Source organism: Leishmania infantum, chromosome 36, assembly GCF_000002875.2.
Source record: "Leishmania infantum JPCM5 genome chromosome 36".
Lineage (NCBI taxonomy): Eukaryota > Euglenozoa > Kinetoplastea > Trypanosomatida > Trypanosomatidae > Leishmania > Leishmania infantum.
Genome location: NC_009420.2, coordinates 2,634,399 through 2,660,344, shown reverse-complemented (window position 1 = coordinate 2,660,344; position 25,946 = coordinate 2,634,399). Strand labels below are relative to the sequence as shown.

Here is a 25,946-nt window from a genome sequence, read left to right as displayed (position 1 = left end):
TCTTTGGTTCTCTCTTTTTGCGGTGCCGGGAAGATGACGACGGGGCAGCAACAGTCTATCGAGGAGCTGAGGAGTGAGCTGCAGCAGCTAGAGGATTCGCTTGTGCTGCAGGAGGAGGCGCTTCAGCGCAAGAGACAGCAGTCTGAGAAGCTCAACAATGATCTGGCGAACGCGTACCTCGCTACCACGTCGCAGGAAGAATCGAGGGCGGCCGCTAACGAAGCGTATCGCACTGCATCCCGGGCGAAACAGGTGCTTGAAAACAGTGAGACACAGAGTAGCGAGTCTATGTGGTCGAATCGCGAAGATTATGTTAGCCAGCTAATGGCAGCGGACGAGGAAAGAAAGGGTGTTGAGGCTGACATCGGTGAGGTTTCTTCGCGCATCAAAGAACTGAAGGAGAAAAAAGTGGACGCGCAGAAGCGTCTCACGGTGGCACGCCTCATGTCAATGCTGGACGACCTTCAAAGCCTGCTCAAGAAGAAAGTCTACGGCCCGAGCGGCGGCGAGGAGACACGGGCACAGGAGCTTCTCAAGACAGTGCAGGAACTGTCGCGCGAGCGCGAGCGCACGATCGATTTGCTTTCGAAGAAAGAGCGGGAGATGGCTTCTTTTATCGACTTGAAACAGCGTCGCATTGAGGAGCTGCGAAAGGAGTTTACGCGGAATGTGAGCATGTATGCGGACTCGAACAACAGGGAGTTGTTAAATGTTGCCCAGCGCATCCAGGCAGAGCGCCACCAGCTGCTGCAAGAAATAGAGCGTCTGGAGGAGGCGAACCGAAAGATTGCAGATGTTCTGATGGACACCAAATACACTACGGAGTCGGCAATCAAGGATCGGGATACGGCTCTTTCGGCCGTCGAGACGATGGGCATTTCGATGAATCCGGAGAGGGAGTGCTTGCAGCTGCGCGAGCGTATTCAGAAGGCGAACGCAGAGCGCCGCATGTACGTGCTGAAGACGGAGGAGGTGCAGGGCAGCATTGACGAAGATACGGTCATGTACAACACCCGTATGTCTAAGCTCCGCAAAGAGATTCTATTTTACCAAGATGAGACCGTACGTTTCGAGAAGGAGAACAAGGACTTAAAACAGCTCTGCGATACGCTTGCTGGGTCGCTCGATGGCTCGCATTGACGCAGGAGATCATCTTTTGCATCCAATGATCTCCTTGTCAGCACTGCCAACTGTACACAATCTGCTCGAGTATCCTTCTTTGGCTGCATCCATCTCTTTTTTTTTGTTTGCGGCAAGGCCTGCGCGCTGAACTTGCTTTTGATCGTTCTGGCGTACTCTGTTTCCTCAGCGACAAGAACAAAAGCATGAAGAAGAAGGTATGCCACTGGAGGACGTGTCCTCTTGTGTTTTACGTGCGAGAGTGGTTGACGACGAGGAAGAGGTCGAGCACGCGTGCTCTCAGCAGATGTTGTCCTCGCGCGCCTGCCAATCTGTCTCCTATGCTGTTGGCGGCGTGCTGGCGAGGTCGTTTGCGTAGCTGGTGATTCAGCCGTGCCAGCTTAGCTGACAACTATATACTTGTTCTTCCTCCTTTTCTTACTGTGGTACCTGTGCTATGGAAAGCGAAGGGTGCTTTCTATTCTTTTTCTCATTTTTTTGTCCTAATCTCGTCACACTTTCGTTTTTTTTTTCATCGGTTACTCGATCGTTTTTTTTTTCACAGAAGGTGTTCAAGCGCCGCGCAACACGTCGAATATGGTCTTCGAGCTCACTCCCCCGTACAAGTACCGCAGCTCGTTGCCGAAGTGCGTGATTCGCATTGACGACAATTGGTACGACTGCACATCCTGGCGCAACTCGCACCCTGGTGGGGCGCAGATGTGTGATGAGTTCCATGGAAAGGATGCCACAGATGCTTTCTACTCGCTGCACTCGAAGGAGGCGATTCAGAAGCTGAAGCGCATGAAGGCGCTGCCGCTCAAGGAAGGCGATGAATCTCGCGATCAGGTGTCGCTTAACTTCGAGAAGCTCCTTCAGCGGTTGCGAAGCGAGGGGTGGTTTGAGCGGAGGTGGATTATCGACTTTGCACGGAACATTATGCCCGTCATTGTGCTCTGCGTTGTCGGAACGTACCTGAGCTACTCGCGTCCTTTTCTGGCCACCTTTCTGATTGGATTAGGCATGCAGCAGGGCGGCTGGCTTGCGCATGATTTCACGCATGCTCGGGGCAAGTTTGCCCGCTTCCTCGCCAAAGCCTGTGGCGGCATGATCAATGCCTTCTCGGTTGAGTGGTGGTCAAACAAGCACAACAGTCATCATATTTTTGTGAACCGCAAAGGCATGGACGCGGACATCCACAACGAGCCTGCCCTGTTCCTGTGGGTGCCGGATGTATCCGAGGACACCGCGTGCCGGCAGTACCAGTACACGTTCTACCTTGCCGCGTACGCTCTCTTGTACGTTTCGTGGCGAATTCAGTCGCTTCGGTTTGCACTCGAAAGCGGTAACAGGCTCGAACTCTCGCTGATGGCGCTCAATTACCTGTGGTTGGCGCTGTTGCCGTGGAAGGTTTCCCTGGGCAGCGTGCTGCTTGGTGGTTTTTTTGTCGCCGTGGTGGTGACGGTGAACCACCAGACAGAGGAGATGATCGAACATGACGAACCGTACAACTACGTTGTTGATCAGCATCGCGCCACCCGTGGCGTTCACTGCTCCGACCCCTTTTTTGAGTGGTTTTTTGGGGGCATGCAGTACCAGCTGGAGCATCACCTTCTTCCGATGGTTCCCCGCTACCGGTACCCGGAGGTGCGGCGCATTCTGCGCAAGTTCTCGGAGGACAATGGGCTGCCGTTTCACGTGGAAGGAGTCTGGAAGATCACCAAGATGAACTTTGACGTCTTGTACCGTATCTCCACTACGCCTGCACTGAATTCAGCGTAAACCAAGAACGGGAGGTAGATCCGACGCAGAGCTGCACGAATGAGTGGCGCAATCTGGACGTTCCGGCTTGTCGTGTCCTAGCGGGAGCACGTTCCAGTAGGGAAGGAAAAGAAAAGAAGGCAGTGTTGTTTTTTCCTACTTAGGTAAAATACCCGTGTGGGTGAAATTTCGGCCGAGATGATCACAAGCTATAGAGGCGCTCGGTTTGTTTTAATTCCTTCCTTTTTCATTCGAACCTCGGGGATAAGTCTACTAAAAGAGAACACTTCCTGCTATCTTTTCCCCTTCTTTTCTACTCTCTGTTGTGGCTCTCGTCTGGTAACGAAACACGGCCATGTGGCATCGCGGAAGAAGTACTGTTTCGCACCGCAATTTGAGTACTGTTGCCTGCAATTTCAGACGGGGACGCATCAAAAATGGTATGAGTGAGTAAAGATGCCGTGGAAAGCAGCATCGTACTTGGTTGCCAGCGAGTGATTGCTGCGTTTTCTGTTGTTGTTGTAGCCACTCTTTTTTTTTTCGTACCGCGTTTGTGCTGCTATTTGTTTTTATCATACTTTATTCACAACTAGTACTAAATCTTAGTTTCCTACTTTGCGTGGTGTGTGCCGTTCTAATTTCTACGCAGCTATGGATAAATAAGAATGTAGTTGACGAAGTAAAATCTCTGAAGGAAGCACGTATTTGGTCGGCGCGTTTCTCTTCGGTGCTCGGATGACTTGAACGCTTCTCATGGTAAACGCGATACCCAGCACGAAGTGAGTCTTGTGACACTCGCGATGTGCACCAGTGTGTCTCTCAGTGCCCAGCTTCCTTTCCCTTTCTGGTTGAAATGCCCTAGGATGCCAGTAAAAGGAGAAAAGGACATGCCTGGAGCCTTGTGCAACGTGTTAATGAGGTTGGGGTTCTCGGCAGTACTTTTTCCTGACGGACAAGTACGATCTTGAAGGCGACACAACGTCATCTCGTCGTGGCGGAGAATGTAAACGTGCGCGCCATTTCAACCTGTCTTACAAACTCGTGACTGTTTCTCGTCCTCTTGTCTTGCTCTCTTCTGCCCACTCTTGTCTCTCTGTGTATTCTGCGCTCTCCGTTCTTGTGCGGGCGCGCAACGTGTCTTTCTCTGCGTATTGTCTGCTGTGAGCTGCTGCCTACTGGCAACGTGTACGCCATTCCCGGCTCTTGCTTTCGGTGCAGCGCTCATCTTTATCCTATTCGTATTGATACTGTTTTTTTTTTTTGCAAAGAAAAATGCAGCGCTCATTCCTTGCTTTTGTTGTGTGCGCGATTCTCTTCTGCGTAGCATCCGCAGAGGTGCAGGTGGCCACCAAGGACAACTTTGACAAAATCGTAAGCGGGGATCTAACGTTGGTCAAGTTTTACGCTCCGTGGTGCGGCCACTGCAAGACACTGGCTCCGGAGTTTGTAAAGGCCGCTGACATGCTGGCCGGGATCGCGACCCTTGCAGAGGTCGACTGCACCAAAGAGGAGAGCCTCGCTGAGAAGTACCAAATCAAGGGGTTCCCCACATTGTACATCTTCCGTAACGGTGAGAAAGTGAAGGACTACGATGGCCCCCGCACTGCTGCCGGCATCGCGTCGTACATGAAGGCGCATGTCGGTCCATCGATAAAGGCCATCTCAAAGGCTGAAGAGCTGGAGGAACTCAAGAAGGAGACTTTCCCGCTGTGTGTGGTGAAAACAGCGAGCGCCGACTCGGAGATGGCGTCGATGATAACCAAGGTGGCGGACTCTCTCCGCTCGCAGATGAACTTTGTGCTCGTGACGGATGCAGCCATATCTCCGAATGATGCCATGGAGTCGGTTACGGTGTATCGCAAGAATGCGGAGCGCGAGGCGTACACCGGCGCTGCGCCGATGACGGCGGAGTCGGTGAAGCGCTTTCTCGCGACTGCTGTGTTGGACTACTTTGGCGAGCTGGGCCAGGAGAGCTTTCAGAAGTACATGGAAGCGAACAAGGGTAAGCCTCTTGGGTGGGTGTTCGTCGACAAGAACACGGATCCTGCGCTGAAGGGGTCACTCGTGGCGGTGGCGGAGAAGTACCGCTCGCAGGTGTTGCTAACGTTCATTGACGGCGATCAGTACCGCCCCGTCTCGCGCCAGCTGGGCATTCCTGAGGATGCGAAGTTCCCGGCGTTTGTGGTCGATTTCGAGCGCCGCCATCACGTGATGGAGACGTACACCCCAGTCACCGCCGAGTCTGTCGCTGCGTTTGTGGAGAAGTACATCAAAGGCGAGACGAAGCAGACCCTGATGTCCGATGCGATTCCTGCTAAGGAGACGGTGAACGGCCTCACGACGGTGGTGGGTCAGACTTTTGCGAAGTACACGGACGGCACACAAAACGTGATGCTGCTCTTCTACGCGCCGTGGTGCGGGCACTGCCAGAAGCTGCACCCCGTCTACGAGAAAGTGGCCAAGAGTCTCGAGTCCGAGAATGTGATCATTGCAAAGATGGACGCCACGACGAACGACTTTGACCGCGAGAAGTTTGAGGTGTCCGGGTTTCCAACGATTTACTTCATCCCCGCCGGCAAGCCGCCAATCGTGTACGAGGGAGGCCGCACTGCGGATGACATCAAGGCGTTTGTGAAGTCTCACCTGACCGCCTCGGCCGCTCCATCTGGCGGCCCCTCCGGCAACAGTGACGAGGAAGATTTGTAGGACTGCAAGGGATGTGGCGTTTATAGGCTGCCCTGCCATCCCTTGCTGTTTCTATCAAGGATTAGACTTGTTCGTTATATGGGGGGAGGACAAGAGAGTGCTAGCGCTTCTTCTTTTTTCCCTTTCTTTTTGCTTTGCTTTCTTCGTGTTGGCGTCCATGCAAGCGTTCTGTCGACAGCTCTTTGCCAACCTGCGCCCTATCTAGCAACATTGATGTGAAAAGAGTAGAGAAAGCTAACGATGCGTGCGCTGACTGCCGTTTTCATGGGCACAATTTTGAGAAGGAAAAATTGGAGAATGGACAGGATAGTGAAATTAGCGCTACGACAAGGACGTGCGTCTTTTCTCTGTCGGTCATTAAATTTTTGGGCTTTGTAACAATGAAGGAAATCGCACAGAAAGGGAAAGTATTCATCGATGGTCAATGCCGGAACGGTACATCGAGCGTGCTTTCTGTATGCAATCTGAGGATATACGGTACTTGTGTGGCGCTGCTGTGTGATCGGGACGAGGGGTTGTAGCGGTCGACATTATGTGTTCCCGGCGCTTATCGCGCGCCTTCAGCGTAAGTGCGGTTACTCTTAACTGCGCGAGAAGGAACTGATGGCCCATGAGAATGACATCGGTCTTCTCTGCAATGCCTCCGCTGTTTGTTGCCATGCTTTCTGTGCTATTCGTCTACTTTCCCTTTTCTCTTACTCTGTTTTGCTCTTATTGGTTTTCCTTTGCGTGTACACGGTGGGCGCGATGATAGCCGTGCAACGTGACTCTGCGAGCATGTGCACCAGGTGGCATTGAAAAATGCGTTTCTCAAGGGCACTACTGCAAGGTAGTGCGGCGGTTTCTTCGATGGGCGAGCTCTCTATTCATGCGTGCGTCGGTGTTATTCAGAACCCTAGTCGCGGGGCTCTCCAGGGAGAACCGGAGTGGTCATGCAAGCTGCTCTTGACGGAGTGCGGCATCCCGGCGCGGTGGCCTCCAACTCTGCGCGCAGTTGCTTCGCAGCAGGTGTTTCACCTGCGGTGCCGAGGAGCGGCTATGGCAGGATACTGCTTCGCAAATCTGAGAGAGGGGGAGCTCGTCCACGTTGTATCTAAGCTCGTCCACAAACCTAGGTATGTGCCTGTTCACGGCACCTACTTCACCACCACTGAGTTGCTAGTAACGGACTCACTAGGCTCCATTGTATCGGTCGCTCAACTAGTTTAAGGTGGAGTCGCGGCTCTTGTGGCTCGAGCGCGGTAGTGCTTCTGCTCTTTAGACATTTTGGCGTTTTTGTAGCTCTGACAACAGAGTGTCGTTAAGGTCAAACCAAAATTCCCGCGGAAGAGGGCAGTAGTTTTCGCCTTTGAAGGTGCGCTTTCCGCTGCGCTTCTGTACTTTTCTTCTATGCCAGGGTCGCGTTTTTCGGCGCGAAGTCTCGCAGTGGCAGTTGGGGGGGGGAGCTCGCCTGGTGCTGCTTGTGCCATGCAGCTCTTTGTTTTCTCCTGATTTCTCCTCTACCGTGCACTCTCTCTGCTCACATCAATTTTCTCCTTCGACGTTCGCAGTTTGGACCTTTGGATAAAAGTTGTAGAACGACAGAAATTAACCTGAGGTGCCGCTCTTCCGTGCATTTTCTTTCTCTGACCTCCCTCCCCGCCGAAGGTGATGACAATGAAGAGGCGGATCGGTGTCTTGGCCGCTGCTGCAGCGAGCCGCTGCACGCTGCGCCGGCTTCCCCAAGTATCGTCTTGGCCCTTACACGCGTCGGGCGCTGTCGCCTCCGCGAAAGGTGCCTCAAACGCCGCTCTGTTGGGGGCTGTGCGGAATCAAAGTGCCGTCCCGGACCGGCGCTTCCACTGTAGCGTTTGCAAAAAGTCGTTTCGCTTGGAGATGGCGGCAAAGCTGCACCTTCAGCAGGTGCACAGTGGTGAGGGCACGGTGGAGGCAGGCGCTGGACCGGGACAGGGAGAGGATCAGGCGTTGCAGACACCGGTGGGTGTATTTCGTAATGCACCTCCGCAGGCACCAACCGTCGTTACAGCGATCGTGCCAGACACTCACGAGCGTGCCGCGCGCCGTGAGAAGCCGGCACCAAAGCCACTTCACCAAGCCGAACGCGAGGTGCCAAGTCTTGTGATGGAAAAGATGCTCTCTGTATGGGATGACACGGGGGTGAAGCGTATGGGGGATCAGTTTGTTCACAGTAGCATGGTAATGCGCGTGTTTGCCGCTCGCCCGTCTGACGGCGCCGAGCCGTTGTACGGCGTCATGAATCCGGAGGGTGAGAACCCGTTCGAGGGTGGCCCGTATCCCCCCGACGCGGGTGGTCCGCTCACGAAGAACGAGGTCAACTTTTACAGCATTGGTATAGGTGACGCGTTTGCGCTGGCGTGTGGTGAGTCTTTCGGTCCATTGCGTCCTGCTCGGTGCCCGAACCCGTTCCTCCGAAAACTAGCAAAGGACGCTGCAAAAACCGCCCCGAGGGTGGGGTTGGCAGAGCAGCAAACGGCGCCTGTAACGCCGTTTGGACAGCTCCCCATGTTTGGGCAGACTCCGTCTCCTGCTACGACCCCAGCTCCGAGCGCCGCCGAGGAACCGTCGACCACGATCAGCGTCGTCTCTTCTCCCTTCGCCGCCGGCGCCAACGACTCGCCTTTTGCTGGGACGACGGATTTTCCGTTTGCTGGGCAAGGTCTCTCTCCGTTCGGCTCGCTGAAGAAACCAGCAGATCAGGCCGCTGCCGAGCCCGGGATTGCCGCGCGATCGGCGGCCTCGTTTGAGGCTCCGGCCTCACCGTTTGTGGATGCTGCTAGTGCTCTCACTCCGTCCCCGTTCGCCGCAGCTCCGAGCCCTTTCACCGAATCTTCGTCGGCAGCAGCCCCGTATGCTGCGAGGGACGCAGCTGCGGTGGCAGGCGGCGCTGAGGCTCATGACGCCGTCTTCTTTTCCTCTTTCTCAGCGTCTTCCGCGAGCCGGCCGGCTGAGGTGGGGCCCACCGCGACGCACGTGTGCACCGTTTGCAAGAAGAGCTTTTCGACTTATGACGGCCTTCGAATGCATAGCAAGGCCAAGCATGGGGAGGAGCTGCCGAAGGAGCTGCGAAATGGGCGGCGAAACGAGAAGCGCGAGGTTCCGGACTTACCGGCCTTCATTCCCAGCCCGGTGGACCTCACGATGACATCGCCCTTCGGCTCGTCGGCGCAACGGTCGGCGTGGACGGAAGTGGAGCTGAAACCGTACGCGCAGTCTGTGAGTAACATTACTGTGGCGGGCCGCGTGCTGGATAGCGAAGTTTCGAGTGACGGGGCGTTGCTTTTGTCGCTTTTTGTCCCCGATTCGTCCGAGAGCGAGTCGGAGGTGATTCCTGTTCGCTGCAGCTCAGCTGCCTTTAGAACGCTTGGCAGAACGCTCGTGTATGGCGATCTCGTGTTCGCGTGTGGTTCGCTGCGCGTTTTGCCATTCACGGATAAGAAAACACAAAAGACATACTCCTCGGCGGTCGTGCACGTGGGTCTTCCAACTGGCATGATTGCGAAACTGAACTGAGTGACTGGTACACGTTCCCGGGTGCCGGCGGCGTGCCCGTTACCCAGCGCTAGCAGAAGAGCCCCGGTGCAAAGCTGCGCTGAAGGAGACGCTCTCGGTGAAACCTCTACAATGGGAGACTGGATAGGGGTACGTTCCAAGGTGTGTGTGTGTGTGTATGGCGGGTGTGCGGGTAAGCGAAATCTGTTGTGGCTCTGCCGAAGCGTGCCTTTGGGATCCCTCTGTTCCCAGCGTCTTTCGGGCTACCCCCGAACTACGGCCATACCGCTGTGCATGATCGGAGGACAAGAACCGTTCTCGATACCGTGTTTTGTGTGCTATATCGCACAGTGTTTTTATTTTTCGTAAGTGGTTTTGCCTTTGCACGTGACGAAATAAACTAATTGTGCGGTGCACTGACACGCCTTTGTGGAGCTATGGTGCGCTGTGGCTCGTGTACACAGTGCACCATAGCACACGCCGTGGAAGAGGAGACCGATGCAAAGTCGAAGACGGGCTTCGGCGGCAACCTTGTTGTCCCCTCGCGTTTCACGCGTTCCCGTTTCTCTCTCCCACATTTCCTTCTTCTGCGTGTGTGCGTCGACGTCTCTCTCCTATCCGAATCACGAAATATGACGCATACACATCTTGAACGGCACACACGGACTGGCTCGCCTTTGGATGCTTGCCCCACCTTGCACAACTGCAGCGATATACCTCATTCCGTGTCTTTTTTGTCTTCGGCACCTGCAGTGGTATTGTGCTCTAGTGCGGCAGGATGAGTTTTCTTGTTCGAACGGAGGAGGCTGTAAAGAAGCTCGTGTCCTTTATTGCCTCAGAGACCGCCGCGCAGACGTCAGGCAACGACGTAGATGATCTTTTCGCGCCGGTGCGAGAGAGCAACAACGTGCCTGTTGATGTTCAAATTGCCTTTCTCGCTGCTCCTGCAGCGCACCGTGTTCCACTGTACTTCGTGGTGCCGCACGAAGTTGTCAGCGGAACTCTGTGCTTGATCACACCGCCACCGCAGCGGAAGTATAAGGACCTAGTTTTCGCTCTGAGCGAGGACGGCGATGCAGTTGCTAAGCGTGTGAGGCGCGTTATTGATAGCAAGAAACTCGCGGCCAAGGTGGCAGACCCTGTGGCGGTGCGTTCGTTTGCCAAGAGCTACGACCACTTCATTGTGTACGGGCTCACCAAGTACCCGCGGCAGCTGACAGGAGAGTTTCTTGAGCACCGCAAGGTTCCCGCATGGGTGAGCAGCAAAGGCAAGTTTCCGGAAAAGCTTCGAAAGGCGGTGCACACTGTCGTGGTGACGCGCCGTGGCGACAACCAGGTCACGTGCCGCGTGGGACACACCGGGCTCTCGACCCAGGAAATTGTCGAGAACATTATAGCCTTCTTGGACAAGTTTGTCAAGCACCCTGACGCAGTGCCGCTCAAGAACATTCTTCACATCCGTGTTGCGGCCACAAGTACAAATAGCAAGCGCGTGGGCTTGCCCATATTTGGTCACGCTTTCCAGTTTAAGCCCGTGACGGAGTCGGCAGAGTCGCCGCGGAAGCGTAGAAAAGTGGAGGCGTGACTGTGTGGCGAGAAGTACTAGAAGATGGCGAGGGAGGACTCTTGCTGCGATGCTGAATTATTCGCCCGTGCTTTTTGGAGTACATTGGTCGCACGTCTCCGTGGATCCTGAACCGGTGGCGATGGCGGTGACGCTCAGTTTTGGTCTCAACAACAGTCTTCACAGTTGTCATCGTGCTCTGCAGTGTAGATCCGTGCTCGGAAACAGAGGCAGTAGTTGTTATGGGGCTAAACTGTTTAATTGATTCCTAATCCATCTCTAAAGGTGCTCGCTTAACATGCATGCATGCCCATGATCACATCGACGAACCATTTCACTTCATATGTGGTTTTTTGTGTTCCCTGTCTCTTAGGAAATGCGCTTAGACTTTTGAAACGAAGCTGGACTCACCGTGCAGCTGCGTGTGTGTGTGTGGGGGGGGGGGCGGGTAGCTGCCCGGATGTGCGGTTCTCATGGGCAGTGCCGTTAAGTAGTCGCTCTCGCCATGTGCATCAGTCTACGGTTCGTCCACCGAGCGCGGGATTTCGCTAGTTTCTGTCACTGTAACTTACACGTGCGCGAACGTTGGCGCAGGGGAAAAGAAGGTGCCAAGAGCCTGTTCCACTCTTCAATTTCCACCTTTTCCTCGTTTCTCTTTTGTTTTCGTTTCCCCTTTGTGTATACATGTGCGGGGAACTGGGCGTTGTCTCGGTGAAGAAAAGCTATCGCCTGCTCTTTTTACCTGTCGCGTCGCCGGAGGTGCTATCGTAGCTGCGCACATACAGCTGCTTTTCATCACCATTGCTCATCACAATAAGCCAAAAGGACTCCTGCGCAGAATTCCTGCACGCCCGTATTTCTCTGTTCTCAGCCGTCTTTTGCTACCATGTCGTTTATGCAGACAGGCCCGCAGAGCATGCTGAAGGATGGCTCGACGTTCTTAGACGATCCGGTGCTGAAGAATATTGAAGCATGCCGCGAGCTGTCGAAAATCACGCGCAGCTCCATGGGCCCGAACGGGCTGTGCAAGATGGTCATCAACCATCTCAACAAGCTGTTTGTCACGCACGACGCCGCCACCATTTTGCGCGAGCTGGAGGTGGAGCACCCCGCGGCGAAGCTGCTGGTGCAGGCTGCCAACGCCATGCAAGAGGAGGTTGGTGATGGCACCAACTTTGTGGTGACACTCTGTGGCGAGCTTCTTTCGCAGGCGGAGTCGCTGGTGCGGATGGGATTGCACCCGAGCGAGATTGTCGAAGGCTATAAGAAGGCGGGCAACAAGAGCTTGGAGCTGCTGGACACGATGGTGTGCAAGACCGCCGATGACTGCCTCCGCAAGGAGCAGGTGGTGGATGCGATTCGTACCTCGATTGCGTCAAAGCAGTACGGATATGAGGACTTCCTCGCGGATCTTGTAGCGGAGGCCTGCATCAACGTGTCCCCATCGAACGTTCGCTCTTTCAACGTGGACAACGTGCGCGTGGTGAAGCTCGACGGCGAGTCGATTCTCTCCACGAAGCTCGTCCGTGGCTTCGTGATCGGCCGCAACACAGAGAGCAATCTGAAGCACCTCAAGAACGCCAAGGTGGCCGTGTACAGCTGCGCTGTGGACGTGCCGTCTTTGGAGACAAAAGGGACAGCGCTGATTGAGAACGCCGACGATCTCATCCAGTACTCACGCAAGGAGGAGGAGATTATGCTGGAGATCATCTCGAACATTCACAATTCTGGCGCCAACGTTATCGTTTCCAACTCCAGTTTTGGCGATCTGGCGCTGCACTTCATCAATCGCCTCGGCATGATGGCGGTGCGCGTCCCATCTAAGTTCGATCTTCGTCGTCTTTGTGCGGCCGTCGGCGCTCGCGTGTTGACCCGCCTAGACGCACCGTCTATGGAGGACATGGGCGCGTGTGACTCAGTGGACGTGCTTGACATTGGTGGCAAGAACGTGACGGCGTTTGCCCAGGACAAGGACGACTCGAAGCTGTCCACGATTGTGGTGCGCGGCGCCACGCAGAACGTCTTGGATGACGTAGAGCGCGCCATCGACGACGGCGTGAACGTGTTCAAGGCTTTGACGAAGGACAAGCGACTTGTGGCGGGTGCTGGCGCGGTAGAAATGGAACTGCAGAAAGAGCTTACCCTCTATGCCGAAGCGAACCCTGGTCTCGACCAGTACGCTGTGCGCAAGTATGCGTCCAGCTTCGAGGTGGTGGCTCGCACGCTTGCCGAGGTTAGTGGTTTCAACGGTACCGATATGGTGACGCAGTTAGAGGCCGACCACAACGCTGGAAAGAAGCACCAGGGTGTGAATCTGAGCGATGGCACCACGTTGGATGCCGTGGAGGCTGGCATTGTGGAGCCCCACATGGTCAAGCTCTGGGCAATTAGGCTAGCCACCGACACTGTAATCACGGTGCTTTCAGTGAACCAGATCATCGTGGCGAAGCAGGCCGGCGGCCCCAAGAACCGTCCGGACCAAGCACGCGACGCAGACTGAGGAGGCGGAGCGAGAATAGATCGTGCCATGAGAACCCCTAATGCTGCCTGTAAAAACGAGCAAACAAGTGATACCGCTCGCGTTCACACCATCTTATCCTCTGCGTGCTTCCCACTGCGCGAGACGCCGCTCTGTAGCGTTTCTTCGTGGCCATACATCCAAGTTGGCAGGTGTGGGTGTAGGCGGTAAGAGCGTGATTGTGGGTGGCGGTCAATTATTTGCCTCTGGGTCTCTGTTCTCCGTTTTCACTGGTCCTTGCTGTTACTTGCAGAATAGAGAGCCCACCTTTGTTTTTCCTCCCCCTCTTTCGCGCGTTTGATGCCTTGTGAAAAAAAAAGAGAGAAAACCAGTGTTCGTATCTGCCTGAAGGAGAAGCGGTAGAAGTCGTTGAAAAACGAGCAAGGAGGCCGCGGCGCCCCGTGCGTGTGCGTTATTTTTCAGGGTGGAGTTATGGTCTCTGTGTTGCCTTGGCTCTCATTCTCGTCGTTGCGGTGTCGCTCTTTTTCGACCTTCGACGGTGTGAGGGACACATTTCGATTTGGTCTGTGATGTGTGTCTGCCTCGCTGTGCCGGCCCGCGTTCCTTTCATTAAGTAAAAAAGGCGAAATAAGGCAAGAACAAAAAAAAACGAGCACGATAGCACGCGGCAAAAACTGCAAAATAACTGTCAACAGGAAGTCTTCACTGATGCGCCCTATAGGCGCGCAACAGAAGGGAAAGGGCAGAAAGCAGCAAAGCAATAGGGTATTGGAGCACCAGCGTTATGTTCTAGAGGGAGGGCTGTTGGTTGGCCACAGCGGAAAGGGAGCAAGGGCGCCGAGCGAGTGTCGGCGTATCTTTCGTTTAGCCTCGTGCGCTGCCCTTCTCAAGCATCTTTGTTGCTGTTTCTCTCTTTTACTCCGGTTCTGGGGCCAGGTGCCCATCCACGATGCACAAAACGACTCTGATGCGCCTGTGTATACACTGCTGCATGTCTTCTATCCTGTGGATCAGCGACTGCCTCCGATGAATGGTCTCGCGCGCGCACACAAAGACTCACTTTTCATCACTGTCGCGTATCGGTTTCTCTTGTGCCTACTCTTCTTTTTGGCATCATTTTTTTTTCTTGTTGTTGAGTCTTCTGTTCTGAATTTGGCGAACTGGCTGAGCGATCGCACGCTGCATTGACTCGTGGCTTTCTTCGCGGCGAAGGCCGCGCGCCTCTCTCTGCGTGTGCTGCATCCTTCCACTGGTACTTTCGTATGGAGTATCATAGGCTGGATTTGGTCAATCAAGGGGTGGAGTCGTTTGAGGGGCTAGCTGAAAGAAAAGATGAGAACTTCCTCGTAATAAATCTGCAGCGCAACCGACTTACCAGCTTTGAGTTCTTCGGCACACACCCGTATCTTATCGAAGTGCATTTACAGTACAACAGAATCGAGTCGTTTCGTGGGCTCACTAGGCAGGCTTCTCTCAGATCGCTGCATCTGCAGGGCTGCCCGGTTGCATGTCACCCATACTACCGTCTCATGGCGCTACTCACCATCGGCTTTGGCCTGGAGGATGTGGATGGCCTTCCTATTACCCCCCAAGAGCGACACGTCGCGAAGGCACTGGGGAAGAGGGCCGCGCTTGCGGTGAGTTACGGGTGGCTTTTAGATCTTCATCCGCGCACCAGCGCCGAGTACGATGCCATCATCGACGAGTTCAGGCGACTTCGAAGGGATGAGTACAAGCGAACGCAGAGCAGCCGCTTGCCGAGTGTCAAAGCTGTGTTGGCCAATCTTGACCGCACGCGGAGTCAACGCGGGTACAATACAGCAGCCGAGCTTCAGCTGACTGAGCGAGAGAAAACAATCACGCGGCTGACACGGCGAGTTGCGCAGCTAGAGTGTCAGCTTGCCGCCTCGCCGTCGGCCCACGCGGTCCCGCTACTTCCACCCACTGAAGATGCTGTGGGGGTTCTTGATAACAACAGGGCCTCGTCCTCTAGTGGGCTTTTCTCGGCTACCGAGCTTGCGTTAATGGACAAGATGAGCTTCCTGCGTGGCATTCAGCTGCGCCATAACCTCGGCAGAGAGCAGGGCGACTTTCATCGCGTCTGTCTTCAGATCGACCATGAAACGTTGACTGCTGAGTCCTTCTTGTCTCGCGAGCGCCTTGTGCAGCTCACCTTGCGCTCTCTCCGCGTGCGCCACGTTCGCCCTCTCACGTTGGCGGCAGCGGATGCAACGGGTGGCACAGTGGAGCTGCGTTTCGATTCGCTTCCGCTCCTACAGACTGTTTACAAGGCGCTGTTTCTCCTCAGCGCCCGTCCTGTGCCGCCGCTCTCGGTGACCACGCAGGGGGAGCTGCAGGAGGTGGAAAATGTGCGCCGCCGCTCCCCGAAAGCGCTGACGTCCTCGACGTCGCCGCTGACCTCCTTTGCGTTCTCGGAGGGGGGGCCAAGTATCTCGTGGTTTACCACGTCAGAACATCCGGCGAACTCAGCCACGGCCTGCGCGCTGACATCGACAACACCAGCTAGTAACGTGGAGCGTGGCGCGCCCGCGGCGCAGCATTTGGAGACGCTCGACAATGTCACGGATGTTCCTCCTTTGCCGGCGGCGTGCTCAGGCCCCAACGCTGCGGGGCAGTCTCACTCTGACTATTCGATGAAGGCGACGCGGAAATCGCACACCGCTGCCGCGGTGGCAAAGGACAAGTGTGCGCCTGAGACACTTGGCGTGGCGAGCCATGCCTTCGGCTCATCGACCGCACAGGTCGATGGCGCCGTGTCGAAGTCTACAAGGGCAGGGGCCACAAAAGCGTTTCCCGCGGCAGAGTCCGAGGAGCTTGCGAGCCTCGTGTTCAAGACCACCAGTTCTGAGTCGGTTGTCTTTGAAAGCGATGCCGAGGACCAAAGCCGTGCGTCGGAGGAGGGCATCGCTGTACCTGGCGTAGAAGAGAGTGCAGCAGCACTACCTCGTATACCGCCCCTGGTCCCAGCCAATGCCGCACGACCTGCTGGTCACGCCAAAGCTCCTGCACCTCTGCGCGTCCCGCCTCGGCAAACGCAAGCGAGGAGGACATCTGCGACTTCATCGGTGTCCGGCGTGCAAGTGAGGAGCGGAACAGACAAGGCGGCGGCGCCAGGGAGCCCAGTTCTCACTAGCGTCGGATCGTTCGGCACATCTGGCGCTGCCTCGCAGAAGTCCTCCGTCGTTTTTGACGGGAGACGGAAGGAGAAACAGACAAGCAGTGTCAGTTTTCAAGTCACCATGTCGAATGGGGGGAGTGCGACAGCGAACACTGCGCGGTCATCTGCAAAAGACTCCGCGCAACCAGAGATTTCGTCCCGCTTCAGGTCACTGCTTATCGATTCGGACTCTGACTCGAACCACTGAGAGATAGAGAGAGCTGCTAAGCTCCCCTTTCCCTCCCTCCACATTAGACACGCGCAAAACAACAACAAGGCACTACACGGATGGGGCTCATCAAACGCCTGCAAGCGAATCGAGGGGAGGTGCGAGGGCCTTGGCGCACTACTCCGTTTCTCTTGTCTCCGTTCCTGTGCAGCAAAGCTGTTTTCGCTCGGTCAAGTGCGCATACGGGGCATCGTTTCAACTCTCGGGAGCGCGACATATGTTTGATTTTCTGTCTCGCTTTCTGTCCCTGTAAATTACTATCCAGGCCCGTGGCACGAGCTGCGCTACATTGGCGTGCACGCGTATTCACTTGTTGTACGTGCGCGTGTGGGGGATGGGGAGTGTGAGGGGCTTTTAGTTTCAAAGCATGCTGAAGTGGCAATCTCAAGGAGGACAAACAAAAGTGGGTAGCCTGGGTTCTGCCGATCATGATGCGGCAGCGGTGTTTCGTTCCGGCGCACACGTGCCGCGAAGATTGATGTACATGCCTTTCTTCTCCGCGGCTCGGCTATATACGGAGCGCGCAGAGCGTTTAGCCAATGCTTGCTGGAGCGCCTTGATTCGCACGAGTGCGCCCAACTCGTATGCTCTACTATCTTCTCTCGCTTCACTCACATCTTGCTTAACGTGGTGTTTACAGTTTGTTTCTCTGAAATTGTTTAGGAGTGTTTGGCGACGGCTTCCCTCTCTCTCCCGCGGTCGGTCTGCCGCTTCGGTTCACATCTTTCTTCCCCAACTCACCTCTGCTCTACTGAGCACTTGGGTGCGGTACGCAAGGATCCCTTTGGCTGGATTGGAGAGTGCCTGTAGCATTACGACGCCTGCGTACGTGCACTCGTGTGAGCGGCGACAATGCAGCAACAGCTCAACGCAGCGCGAAACGGTACCAATCACGTGGTCGAGGACGCCGTGAGCGCGGTACTTAGCAGTGCGGCAGTGGAGCGACGGCCCAACCCTCACGCCATTGGGTTTGTACGGTCGAACTCGTACGCACTAAGCACCCGGGACACAACGTACGCTGTCCCTGATTTTTTCCCGGTAGGTGGCGTGGCATGGCCAGAGACGCTGTTGGAGCTGTGGAAGTCGATGCGCTACGGATCCCTCACCGGCGTGTTTGCCGACTTGTCCCGTGCGTGGTTCACTGTAGACAACAGGCTCGTCATCTGGGACTACCGTGGCGGTCGCGAGTTCTGTGTCTACGATGAGATTTCGGAGATGATCAGCGTTGTCGGCTCTCCGCTTCGGCCGCTGAGTGGCATCTTCCAGCCGCACGTAACATACATCATTCCTGTGGGCACCACCAGCATGATGTTTCTCTTGGGTCTTTGCATCCTGGGCGAGGGAGCGCTGGCGGAAATGAAGGTTGTCAATCTGGGGTACAGCTGCTCCACTGACACCGTGATAACGAAGGCGATCGGCAGCAGCGGCCGCGTGTTCTGCGCAGGTGCGGACGGAAATGTGTATGAGTTGCGCTACATGCGTGAGAATACCCCCATCACGCCCAAGATACGCATGGTGAATTACGGCTATTGGTTCTCGAGCGCCCCCATCCTCGGCCAGGTGACATTGGCTGTTGCGAATGTGTGGCAGTCGTGGCGAGGTAGCGGACATGGTGGGCTCATTGATCTCGTCGTGGACGAGCGTGACGGCATCTTGGCTACGTTATGTGAACGCAGCACGATTAGTCTGTGGCGCCTGAACCCCAGTGGTGGCATAAGGTACATGTTCTCTCTTCGCCATCGGCCCGATCGACTGCCGCGCTCTCACTCCGCCCCTCATGTTGAATCAGCGCCACTGACGCGGTTGTTTGTGATAGAAGCAGATGCGCAAGGGTGCCGGCTTATGTCCACCGCCCTCAATGGGGATCAGTTTCGCTATCGCTACATCAACGCATTCGATTCTGTCTTCAGCGGTGAGCTCATTCTGCAATCGCACACGCCTTCGTACTTGTCGGCAAACAAAGAAATCAGTGTCTGCTACGCTTCCGCGTCAGTCTTCTTGGCTGCCTTCAGCGACATGAACGACGACCGAGCCTCCGATGAAGTGCTTGCCGCCACCTCCCCTGCCACGGTGATGGCGCCGCATCAAAATGTGCGGGACATCGTGGCATCCTTCAGTGGCCCATCCTCGCGTATTGTGCGAGTCGATGCGATCGATCGGATGCCGACGCAGGGCCCGCAAAACCTTTCTGACTTGTGCGCACAGGTTTGCTCACCCAGACCGACCTACGTCGTGGTGCATCGCCATGGCCTGTCACTCTTTGCTCAAGCCCGCCCTGTCGACACGCTGTACCTGATTCTGTCGACAAACGATGCGGACTACCGCGACAGTCTGCTCAGTCGCTTCACGTCCGTGTACAGCGCCCCCGACTACGCGGCGATGCTCCTTCAGGTTGCCGTTGGCGGTTTGAACGTAACGACGGAGCACCCACTACCGTTCACGAAGGACTCGGCGCTTTCGAGCAGCCACGACGATGGGGCGGCATTGAATGAGCTAGGCCAACAGCTGGTGAATGGAAGAAACGCTGAAGTGCTGCGACGAGCACGCGAACTGCTGCGTAACCTACAGCTCCCTGCGACGCAAGCGGCGCCGGCGAGTGGCGTAACGGATGCGGAGGTTCAACATGTCGTCGTTCTCATGTCGCCGTTTGCAACGGGGCTCGTCGCCTTTGTTGCCCGAGCGTTGTGTCTGCTGTGGAATACGGGAGTGGGCAAGATCACGCAGAGTAGCGCCACCTCCGCGGTACGGGTACTCGAAAAGGTCATCCAGTACTTGGACAGCCTGTCTATTGGCAGATCACCGGAGCACCAGCGGACGGTGAGCTTTCAGCACGAGTGGCAGGCGGACAAGGTTGTCGTGATGGTGCCGCGCGGCCGGAGCTTGCGCGCCGAGGACGTAAAGAAGCTACAGGGGGCCATGCTGTACAAGTGCTATGAACTGACGCACAAGGCGTGGCAGGCGGCGACACTGCTGCAGCGTATGCTTGGCATCCCGTTTTACTCTGAAGACGCATCGGTGGCGTTTGCGCAGGTGGTGCGAGACTCGGCGGTCGCGCAGCGGCTTGGACATTATCTGAGTCAGGTGATGCTAGACTCCCAGTATGGCATCAGCGCTGGATCTGGACTCCAAGCAGCCTCGTTCGCGCAGCTGCAGCGACAGTGCCCGTACTTTTTCGGCGGCATCAGCTCGGATGCCTATCAGCTTCAGAGCGACATGAGATCCTTGACACGTGGCGAGTCTCTTCAATCCTACACGGAGGCACAGATGCATAAGTGGGCTACCGAGGTAGGCGCTAAGGCCGCGACGTACTGGCCATCCGGCGCGCTTCAGAGCATCTGCGAGCAGCTGCGGAGCCTGAAATACGAGAATGTGGCGGTGGAGCTGTTGCTGCACGCGGCGGCGCAGCTTGACCCGAACAATGCGGCGCTGAGCGTTTTTTTGGCGGATGGTGGCGGCCATGTGGGCGACCAGGCGCGGTACGGCAACGCCTACTCGCTGCACCAGACCAAGACGCAGGTCCTGGAGCTTGTGGTTTCTACCCTGGAGTCGGCGTGGCTGACGCACCGGAGCGTGGTTGACGACCTCCTCGGCGGCCCGCGCCGTTCCGGCACCATTTGGCAGGTTGAGCCGTCTGACGAGTACGCGCACTGCTTTCTCTTCGACTGGATGTGCGCCCCGCGCGACGACAGGAATACGGCCAAATTGCTGCGAGAAACGCTTGTAGCGGCGCGCTCCCAGTTTCTCGGCAGCTATCTGCGACGCAATGCCGAGGTGCTGACTGAGGAGTATGCGCACTACCTCGCCAGTGTGCAGGGCGACTACCATGGCGCGATGCAGCAGTGCTTCGTGATGGCCCTGTCGCCGCTTCCCGACACGCCGGTTGCCGACCGGCTTCAGTATCGCCTCCGGTGCCTGCGCGAGGCTCTCGACTGTGCCAAGAAGTGTCAATCCGACCAAACGCAGCAGGTGGAGCAGCAGTTGCGATTGATGGAGGCGCAGGAGCGACTATACCGCATTGCCACCGAGTTCATCTCTTCCGGCAGTGCCACTCTCGACCGTCGTGTAGAATGGGAGGGCGAAATGGTGACGGAGCGTGATGTCGCACTGCAGCACATCGAGTTCTTGTCTAGCTTTGTCGCCTCCGCAAGCGACCTCATAGAGGTGGGCGGCATGTATCCGGCACTGGGTGGCGCAGAGGTGCAGCTGGATGCGCTGCTTTGCTCCAACGTCACGGATGCTGGCGTCTATGCCACCTGCATCGGCCGTGCCTATGACAACGAGAAGGACTCGGCGGAGACCATTACGAAGAGGCTCATCGACAGGTACTTTCACCAAATCAGCTGCTTTCCGCTGTCATACCTGGTGCGGCTGCTAGAGGCTCGCACGTTTCTGCGCTTCCCGGCAGGTTCGACGGAAGTGGTGCAGCTGCTGGTGAGTCTTGGGGTTGACCCAAAGGTTCTCTTCATCACATACGAGAGCGTCCTTGAGGGGAGGGACGACACAGGTGTGGGGTGTGTGGAGTTTGACGAGGCCGGTGTGACGCGCGGCTATCTTGTTTACGCATACGCCACAGTGCTGGTGTATCTCGCGGACCTCGGCCGGCGCGGCTCTGTGCAGCAGTGGCTCGTCAGCAACGCCATGGCCGCCACACGCAGCATGATTCGCCGCGCTGCGGGAGCTGTCACATCGCCAAGTGAGCAGGCGGCGGTGGAGCAGGCGGAGGAGCTGCTGCGAAAAGCCAACACGCTAGCCTCAAGCGGCGTGTGGCTGTAGCGAGCCACCAGGTAGCGGCGCTGTCCGTGAATAAACTGCTTCTTCAAGGCGTGGATTTGCCGCGCTTGCTGGCATTCAGAAAAAGGGACGGAAAGGTGGTGGTTCACTCTCTAGATTGGTAATGGAGTGGTAACGTGTGGTGTTTCTCTTCTCGTCTTGTTTTTGTTTTCCTTTGTCGAGAGGGCTCTCCCGCCGTCGATCGGAATGGCTGCGGCTGGTTTTGCTCAGCCGACACAACCTCATTGAATACGCGCAAGACTCAAGAGCATGAGAAATAGCTACTGTGAAAGCGTGAGACTGTGGCTGGCTCATCGGCCCTGCGGCTAACTTGAAGGAGAATAATTCTCTGGGATATGCGTGCTCTGTTTTTTTCTTGTTTTCGGTTTATAAGCGTTCGCGTGTGCCTGGAGTCGAGCTCGACCTTTAAGGCGCGCAGCGGCTCGTCTTTGATGACGCCCCCCTCCCCCTCCTCGGTCCCCTCGACGCACCGCAGTGGCCAAAAGGCCTGCTTCGATTCGGTACCCTGCCCAGGTGATTTGTGTAGGCGCCGGTTTTCTCTCGATGCTTGCGCACCTCTCTTCGCCTCTCCGCATTTCTCTTTTTAATCGTTTGTTTCGACGACATCTGCACCGCCTCGGATGACCGTTATTCCTCACCGCTGTGTTTTAGTGGAGCGCTGGATACACTTGTCAGCGCCGCATCCACTTCTCTCTGAGGACGGCGTGAAAGCAGTCCGCCTCACTGTGTCGCTTCCCGTGCCACTCCAAGAAGGGACATGATGCGCATTCTTGAGAATAGCCGACTGCGTCGGTGCTTCTTGGGCGTTTCGACAGCTGCGTGGGAGTACGCGAGACCCGAAGACGCGAACGGTCCGAGCAGCAAGCAGGTTGACAGCGATGTGTGGTATGCCAGCATGTTTCTGTATCCGAACCACTGGCAAGCTGGTCACGGCGGTGCACTACCTTTGCCTGCAAGTCCGTATCGATCTTTTCCAACGAGCTCGATTCTATGGGGCGCACGAGATTACATTGTTTCGGCGATCGTGCTTCTGCTCATGTACCTTGCCGTCACTCTGTATTTTGCTGCTGCTGCTGTAGAGGAGACGATGCACTCGCTTTAGTTGTGAAGGTCTGCCGCCTTGTAGTAGCGCGGCTGTTATTTTTGGTGAAGAAGGGTGGCCGCTATCACAGGGGACATCTCGGTGCGCGGCGTCTCAGGGTCCAGCGCCTCATCTGTGGGCCAGTCCTGCAGACCCCCTCCCCCTCCCCCCGTGTGTCCCCGCGAATGCACAGCTGCATGTGGTGGTGGCAGGCTCAAAAGTACCCCCACGACGTGGGGGTGGAGGTGAGAGCGATTCAGCGGTGCTGATATGTCGGCGTTGATGCCGTGGATGGCGCTGCGTCGCAGCGAGCTGCGGCCGTGGGCACGCTTGTGCCATGCCTAGGATAGAAGGCAAGCGTGCCCGCGTGGCTCGCACGTACCTCCTTGGGCCGCCTCACTGGCCGCTGGTGTGATGGGAGCCTGAGCTACCCCCCAGACAGAGAGTGAGAGAGAGAGGTGCGCCAGGTGGCGACCAGCACAGCGGGAGCGACCTGGGGGGTGGGTGGGTGGGTGGGCGGGCTTGGGGCTGAGGCAGAGACCGTGCTCGGGTGGCCGCGTCGGCGCAGGGTGCTGTGTGGGGCGCCCGCATGTCTAGCGCTGCTCGGCACCACGCGATGGGTCTGTGGCAGGGCGGCTGTAGCGTGGAGTGGAGCTCGTGTTTTGTGGCAGAATCGACAAGTAAAGAAAGCATGAGAAGGGCGGCAGCGATGAAACTGAAGTGGTGATCGAGGTGCGATGGGCGTGCGGGCGCACTGCGACTTGGAATACGCAGACTGTTACGCGAAACAAAGTCCTTAGAATGCGGTTTGCCTTCTCAGTGCTGTTATTGCCGTCGGCGACGCGCGTCACATCTGCGAAGTTGCGTGGACACCGTCATTCGTCGAGGCAGAGAAAGCACGGGATATGTTTCCTGCTACCCTGCTTCAGGCACACATGCACACATGTACACAACGAAAAGAAAGGATGCGATGCTCGAGGAGGGAGGGCCGTCGGCCGCTACGTCCGCTTTGAGACGTCTCTCTCTCTCTTTCGGTCTGCCCCGGGGCAGGCGCCAGCGACAAACGTTGAGCTCTATCCTCCCTCGCTGTTGCTTGCTCTTTCACAGGTTGCCGTGCTTATTGCTCACACCTTCGCGTCTCGTACCGGAATCGTTTGAACTGCCTTTGTGAATGCGCAGCGCAGCACGCGGGGCTCCTCGTCGGAGGAGCAGGTGAGCGCACAAAGACCTGCGCAACGAAAGCTTGAAAACGGATCATCATGTCTTCGAGGGACCAGTTTCTGGTGGATGAGCTGCGCAGTCGCCTGAAGAGGCGGCGCGCTGACATTGTCCGCTATCTCGATGGCCTGTTCTACGATGAGTGTCGCCGCATCATTGAGTGCGTTTCTGAACTTGACAGGGATAACTTGTTTCTCAGAAACCCATCCTCCTTGCCAGACTACGCGCAACACGTTACTCGGCCCATGTACTGGGAGCTCATTCAACGGAAGCTGCAGCGCTACGAGTACAGGACTGCGGCGGACTTCATGGCGGACATGCGGGCAGTTGTCAACAACTGCTACCTGTACAATGGTATTCAGGCGCCGGCATCGAAACTTGCACGCACGATGGAGGTTCTTATGGAAGATCGATTTGTGACGGAGCTGAGGGCCGCGCCGGTTCCACCGGCGGAAGTGAAGAAGGCCTGCACCGGCATGTCATCGGCTGATAGCCGGGAGATTCTCCGCATCTACGCTCTTTACGAAGGGCTCGAGGTGGGCTCGATGATGGGAAACGTGAACATCCAGCTCCGCACTGCCAAAAGCGCCACTCTGCGACGCATGCTCGAGTACGCCCGCAGCAGCGCCGAGCACCGTGAAAAAAAAGCCAAGCTGCGGCGAGCCGCAAAGGTGTCGCGTGTGTCTGATCGCCGCAGACGGGCGATGGCCGGGGTACACGCGGCGGTGATGCAGCAGGACGCAGACGTGCAGTTTCACCACGACACCGAGCCTCGGCTTGAGCACGTTCCTCAAAATGCGCAAGCAGCCACATCGATGATGGAGGAGGTGAGTCCCATCCGCATCGAAGAGGAGGGGGAGTGGTTCGACGACGGTGACTTCGAGGAATCGTCGCAGGTATGAGGACTGCTGCCTCCTGGGGTGGAGCTGTAGCTCCACTTCTTTTTCCTGCACGCTGTGCCATTTCAGGTTCGTGTTTTGTTCCCTCTCCTGATTTATGAGCCCCGCCGCACCTTTAGAGTGCTTAACCTCTCTGCCGGGGACAGGAGAGCAGCGTGACTTCGTGCGCGCACGCCGCTCTTTTCTTGTTCGTGTCGCCTGAACATTGGGGGAACGCTATCCAGAACTCGTCAAAGCTGTCGGGGGCACTTACACGCCGCCGTCGAGCTCACCATGCTGCCGCGCCGACAGGGATGCGTATGAGGTGCGACGGTATCCCGATCATCGTTGGTGCCATGACTCTCACGCAAATGCCTGTTGTGCATGTTCATTTTTGGTGATGATATGTGGATCCAGAATGTTTATCCTCCTCCGATTCTTTCGCGTGCTCTCCTAAGGTAGTCCTCTACCTTTTCGCCGCCTTACACCGCTCTGGCCCACAGGACCGAAATGAGCCGCAAACGCGTGCGCGCGGAGGACATTCACTACTGGCTGCTGAAGTCAGAGCCTCACAAGTTCTCCATCGACGACTTGGCGAAGCAAAAAACCTCTCCATGGGATGGGGTGCGCAACTACGCTGCACGGAACAACATGTGTGCAATGTCAGTCGGCGACAAGGTCCTCTTCTATCACAGCAACACAAAGGAACCGGGAGTTGCTGGCCTCGCTGAGGTAGTCCGGCTGGCTTACGACGATTTCACTGCACTGGAAAAGACGTCGGAGTACTTTGACCCAAAGGCCACAAAGGAGAAAAACCCATGGAAGATGGTGGATGTGAAGTTTGTTGCAAAATGGGACACCGTCTTGACACTGCATGAGCTGAAGTCGCGCAGGGAGCTGCAGAAGATGGCTCTCTTCACACAATCACGTCTGAGCGTGCAGCCGGTGAGTGCATCGGAGTACGCGTACATTTTGCGCATGAATGAGGAACAGCAGCGAAAACAAGGGATGCGGCAGGATCATCGCTGCCCCTGCGATGGCCGCCCCACAGGATGGACAGACCAGGGCAACAAAAGACAGAAAAGAAAAAAGACTGCGAAGCGACTGAGTCTTCTGCGCCAGTGAGGCGACGGCTTGCCTTTGCCCTCAGCCGAGTCAACTTCATAAGCGAAACGTGTGCAAAAAAAAAGGAGACGGAGGGAGAATGTCTTTTGTCTGGCTTCGCAGTGTCTGTGGGGACCCGGTCTCATCGTTCTGTTCGGCTTCGGCAGTAGAGGCGCGCAGGAATCAACCTTCAGACACCCTTTTTGTTCCTCAATATTGGGGCATTATCATCGCAGTGCTGGCACCGTGTCATGCTCGGGGATCTATAGCTCAAGCGCCTTTGACCACTCCCATGTCTGCACCACCCGAAATCTACCCCCCCCCCTCT

General features: G+C 56.4%; 11 protein-coding genes across 11 annotated transcripts; all 11 read left to right on the top strand.

The window, feature by feature from the left end:
• Window positions 1–33: 33 nt before the first annotated feature.
• LINJ_36_7300 (conserved hypothetical protein) lies at window positions 34–1,140 on the top strand (the record flags this gene model as incomplete). The annotated part of the gene is made up of 1 exon (XM_001469368.1): window positions 34–1,140. The coding sequence occupies one exon, from the start codon at window positions 34–36 to the stop codon at window positions 1,138–1,140; it is 1,107 nt and encodes a 368-aa protein (XP_001469405.1).
• A 576-nt stretch (window positions 1,141–1,716) lies between these two features.
• On the top strand, window positions 1,717–2,901 carry LINJ_36_7290 (putative delta-6 fatty acid desaturase; the record flags this gene model as incomplete). The annotated part of the gene is made up of 1 exon (XM_003392811.1): window positions 1,717–2,901. One exon carries the CDS (start codon window positions 1,717–1,719, stop codon window positions 2,899–2,901), a length of 1,185 nt encoding a protein of 394 aa, XP_003392859.1.
• A 1,251-nt stretch (window positions 2,902–4,152) lies between these two features.
• On the top strand, window positions 4,153–5,586 carry PDI-2 (protein disulfide isomerase; the record flags this gene model as incomplete). The annotated part of the gene is made up of 1 exon (XM_001469367.1): window positions 4,153–5,586. The coding sequence occupies one exon, from the start codon at window positions 4,153–4,155 to the stop codon at window positions 5,584–5,586; it is 1,434 nt and encodes a 477-aa protein (XP_001469404.1).
• An 801-nt stretch (window positions 5,587–6,387) lies between these two features.
• LINJ_36_7270 (conserved hypothetical protein) lies at window positions 6,388–6,795 on the top strand (the record flags this gene model as incomplete). The annotated part of the gene is made up of 1 exon (XM_001469366.1): window positions 6,388–6,795. One exon carries the CDS (start codon window positions 6,388–6,390, stop codon window positions 6,793–6,795), a length of 408 nt encoding a protein of 135 aa, XP_001469403.1.
• Window positions 6,796–7,236: 441 nt separating this feature from the next.
• Window positions 7,237–9,117, top strand: LINJ_36_7260 (RNA editing comple protein MP63; the record flags this gene model as incomplete). Its single annotated transcript, XM_001469365.1, has 1 exon — window positions 7,237–9,117. One exon carries the CDS (start codon window positions 7,237–7,239, stop codon window positions 9,115–9,117), a length of 1,881 nt encoding a protein of 626 aa, XP_001469402.1.
• A 757-nt stretch (window positions 9,118–9,874) lies between these two features.
• LINJ_36_7250 (conserved hypothetical protein) lies at window positions 9,875–10,681 on the top strand (the record flags this gene model as incomplete). Its single annotated transcript, XM_003392810.1, has 1 exon — window positions 9,875–10,681. One exon carries the CDS (start codon window positions 9,875–9,877, stop codon window positions 10,679–10,681), a length of 807 nt encoding a protein of 268 aa, XP_003392858.1.
• An 865-nt stretch (window positions 10,682–11,546) lies between these two features.
• LINJ_36_7240 (putative T-complex protein 1, theta subunit) lies at window positions 11,547–13,160 on the top strand (the record flags this gene model as incomplete). Its single annotated transcript, XM_001469364.1, has 1 exon — window positions 11,547–13,160. One exon carries the CDS (start codon window positions 11,547–11,549, stop codon window positions 13,158–13,160), a length of 1,614 nt encoding a protein of 537 aa, XP_001469401.1.
• Window positions 13,161–14,401: 1,241 nt separating this feature from the next.
• Window positions 14,402–16,525, top strand: LINJ_36_7230 (conserved hypothetical protein; the record flags this gene model as incomplete). Its single annotated transcript, XM_001469363.1, has 1 exon — window positions 14,402–16,525. The coding sequence occupies one exon, from the start codon at window positions 14,402–14,404 to the stop codon at window positions 16,523–16,525; it is 2,124 nt and encodes a 707-aa protein (XP_001469400.1).
• Window positions 16,526–17,398: 873 nt separating this feature from the next.
• On the top strand, window positions 17,399–21,319 carry LINJ_36_7220 (putative nuclear pore complex protein (NUP155); the record flags this gene model as incomplete). The annotated part of the gene is made up of 1 exon (XM_001469362.1): window positions 17,399–21,319. One exon carries the CDS (start codon window positions 17,399–17,401, stop codon window positions 21,317–21,319), a length of 3,921 nt encoding a protein of 1,306 aa, XP_001469399.1.
• Window positions 21,320–23,677: 2,358 nt separating this feature from the next.
• Window positions 23,678–24,538, top strand: LINJ_36_7210 (predicted bromodomain protein; the record flags this gene model as incomplete). The annotated part of the gene is made up of 1 exon (XM_001469361.1): window positions 23,678–24,538. One exon carries the CDS (start codon window positions 23,678–23,680, stop codon window positions 24,536–24,538), a length of 861 nt encoding a protein of 286 aa, XP_001469398.1.
• Window positions 24,539–25,024: 486 nt separating this feature from the next.
• LINJ_36_7200 (conserved hypothetical protein) lies at window positions 25,025–25,639 on the top strand (the record flags this gene model as incomplete). The annotated part of the gene is made up of 1 exon (XM_001469360.1): window positions 25,025–25,639. One exon carries the CDS (start codon window positions 25,025–25,027, stop codon window positions 25,637–25,639), a length of 615 nt encoding a protein of 204 aa, XP_001469397.1.
• Between the last annotated feature and the right edge of the window lie 307 nt (window positions 25,640–25,946).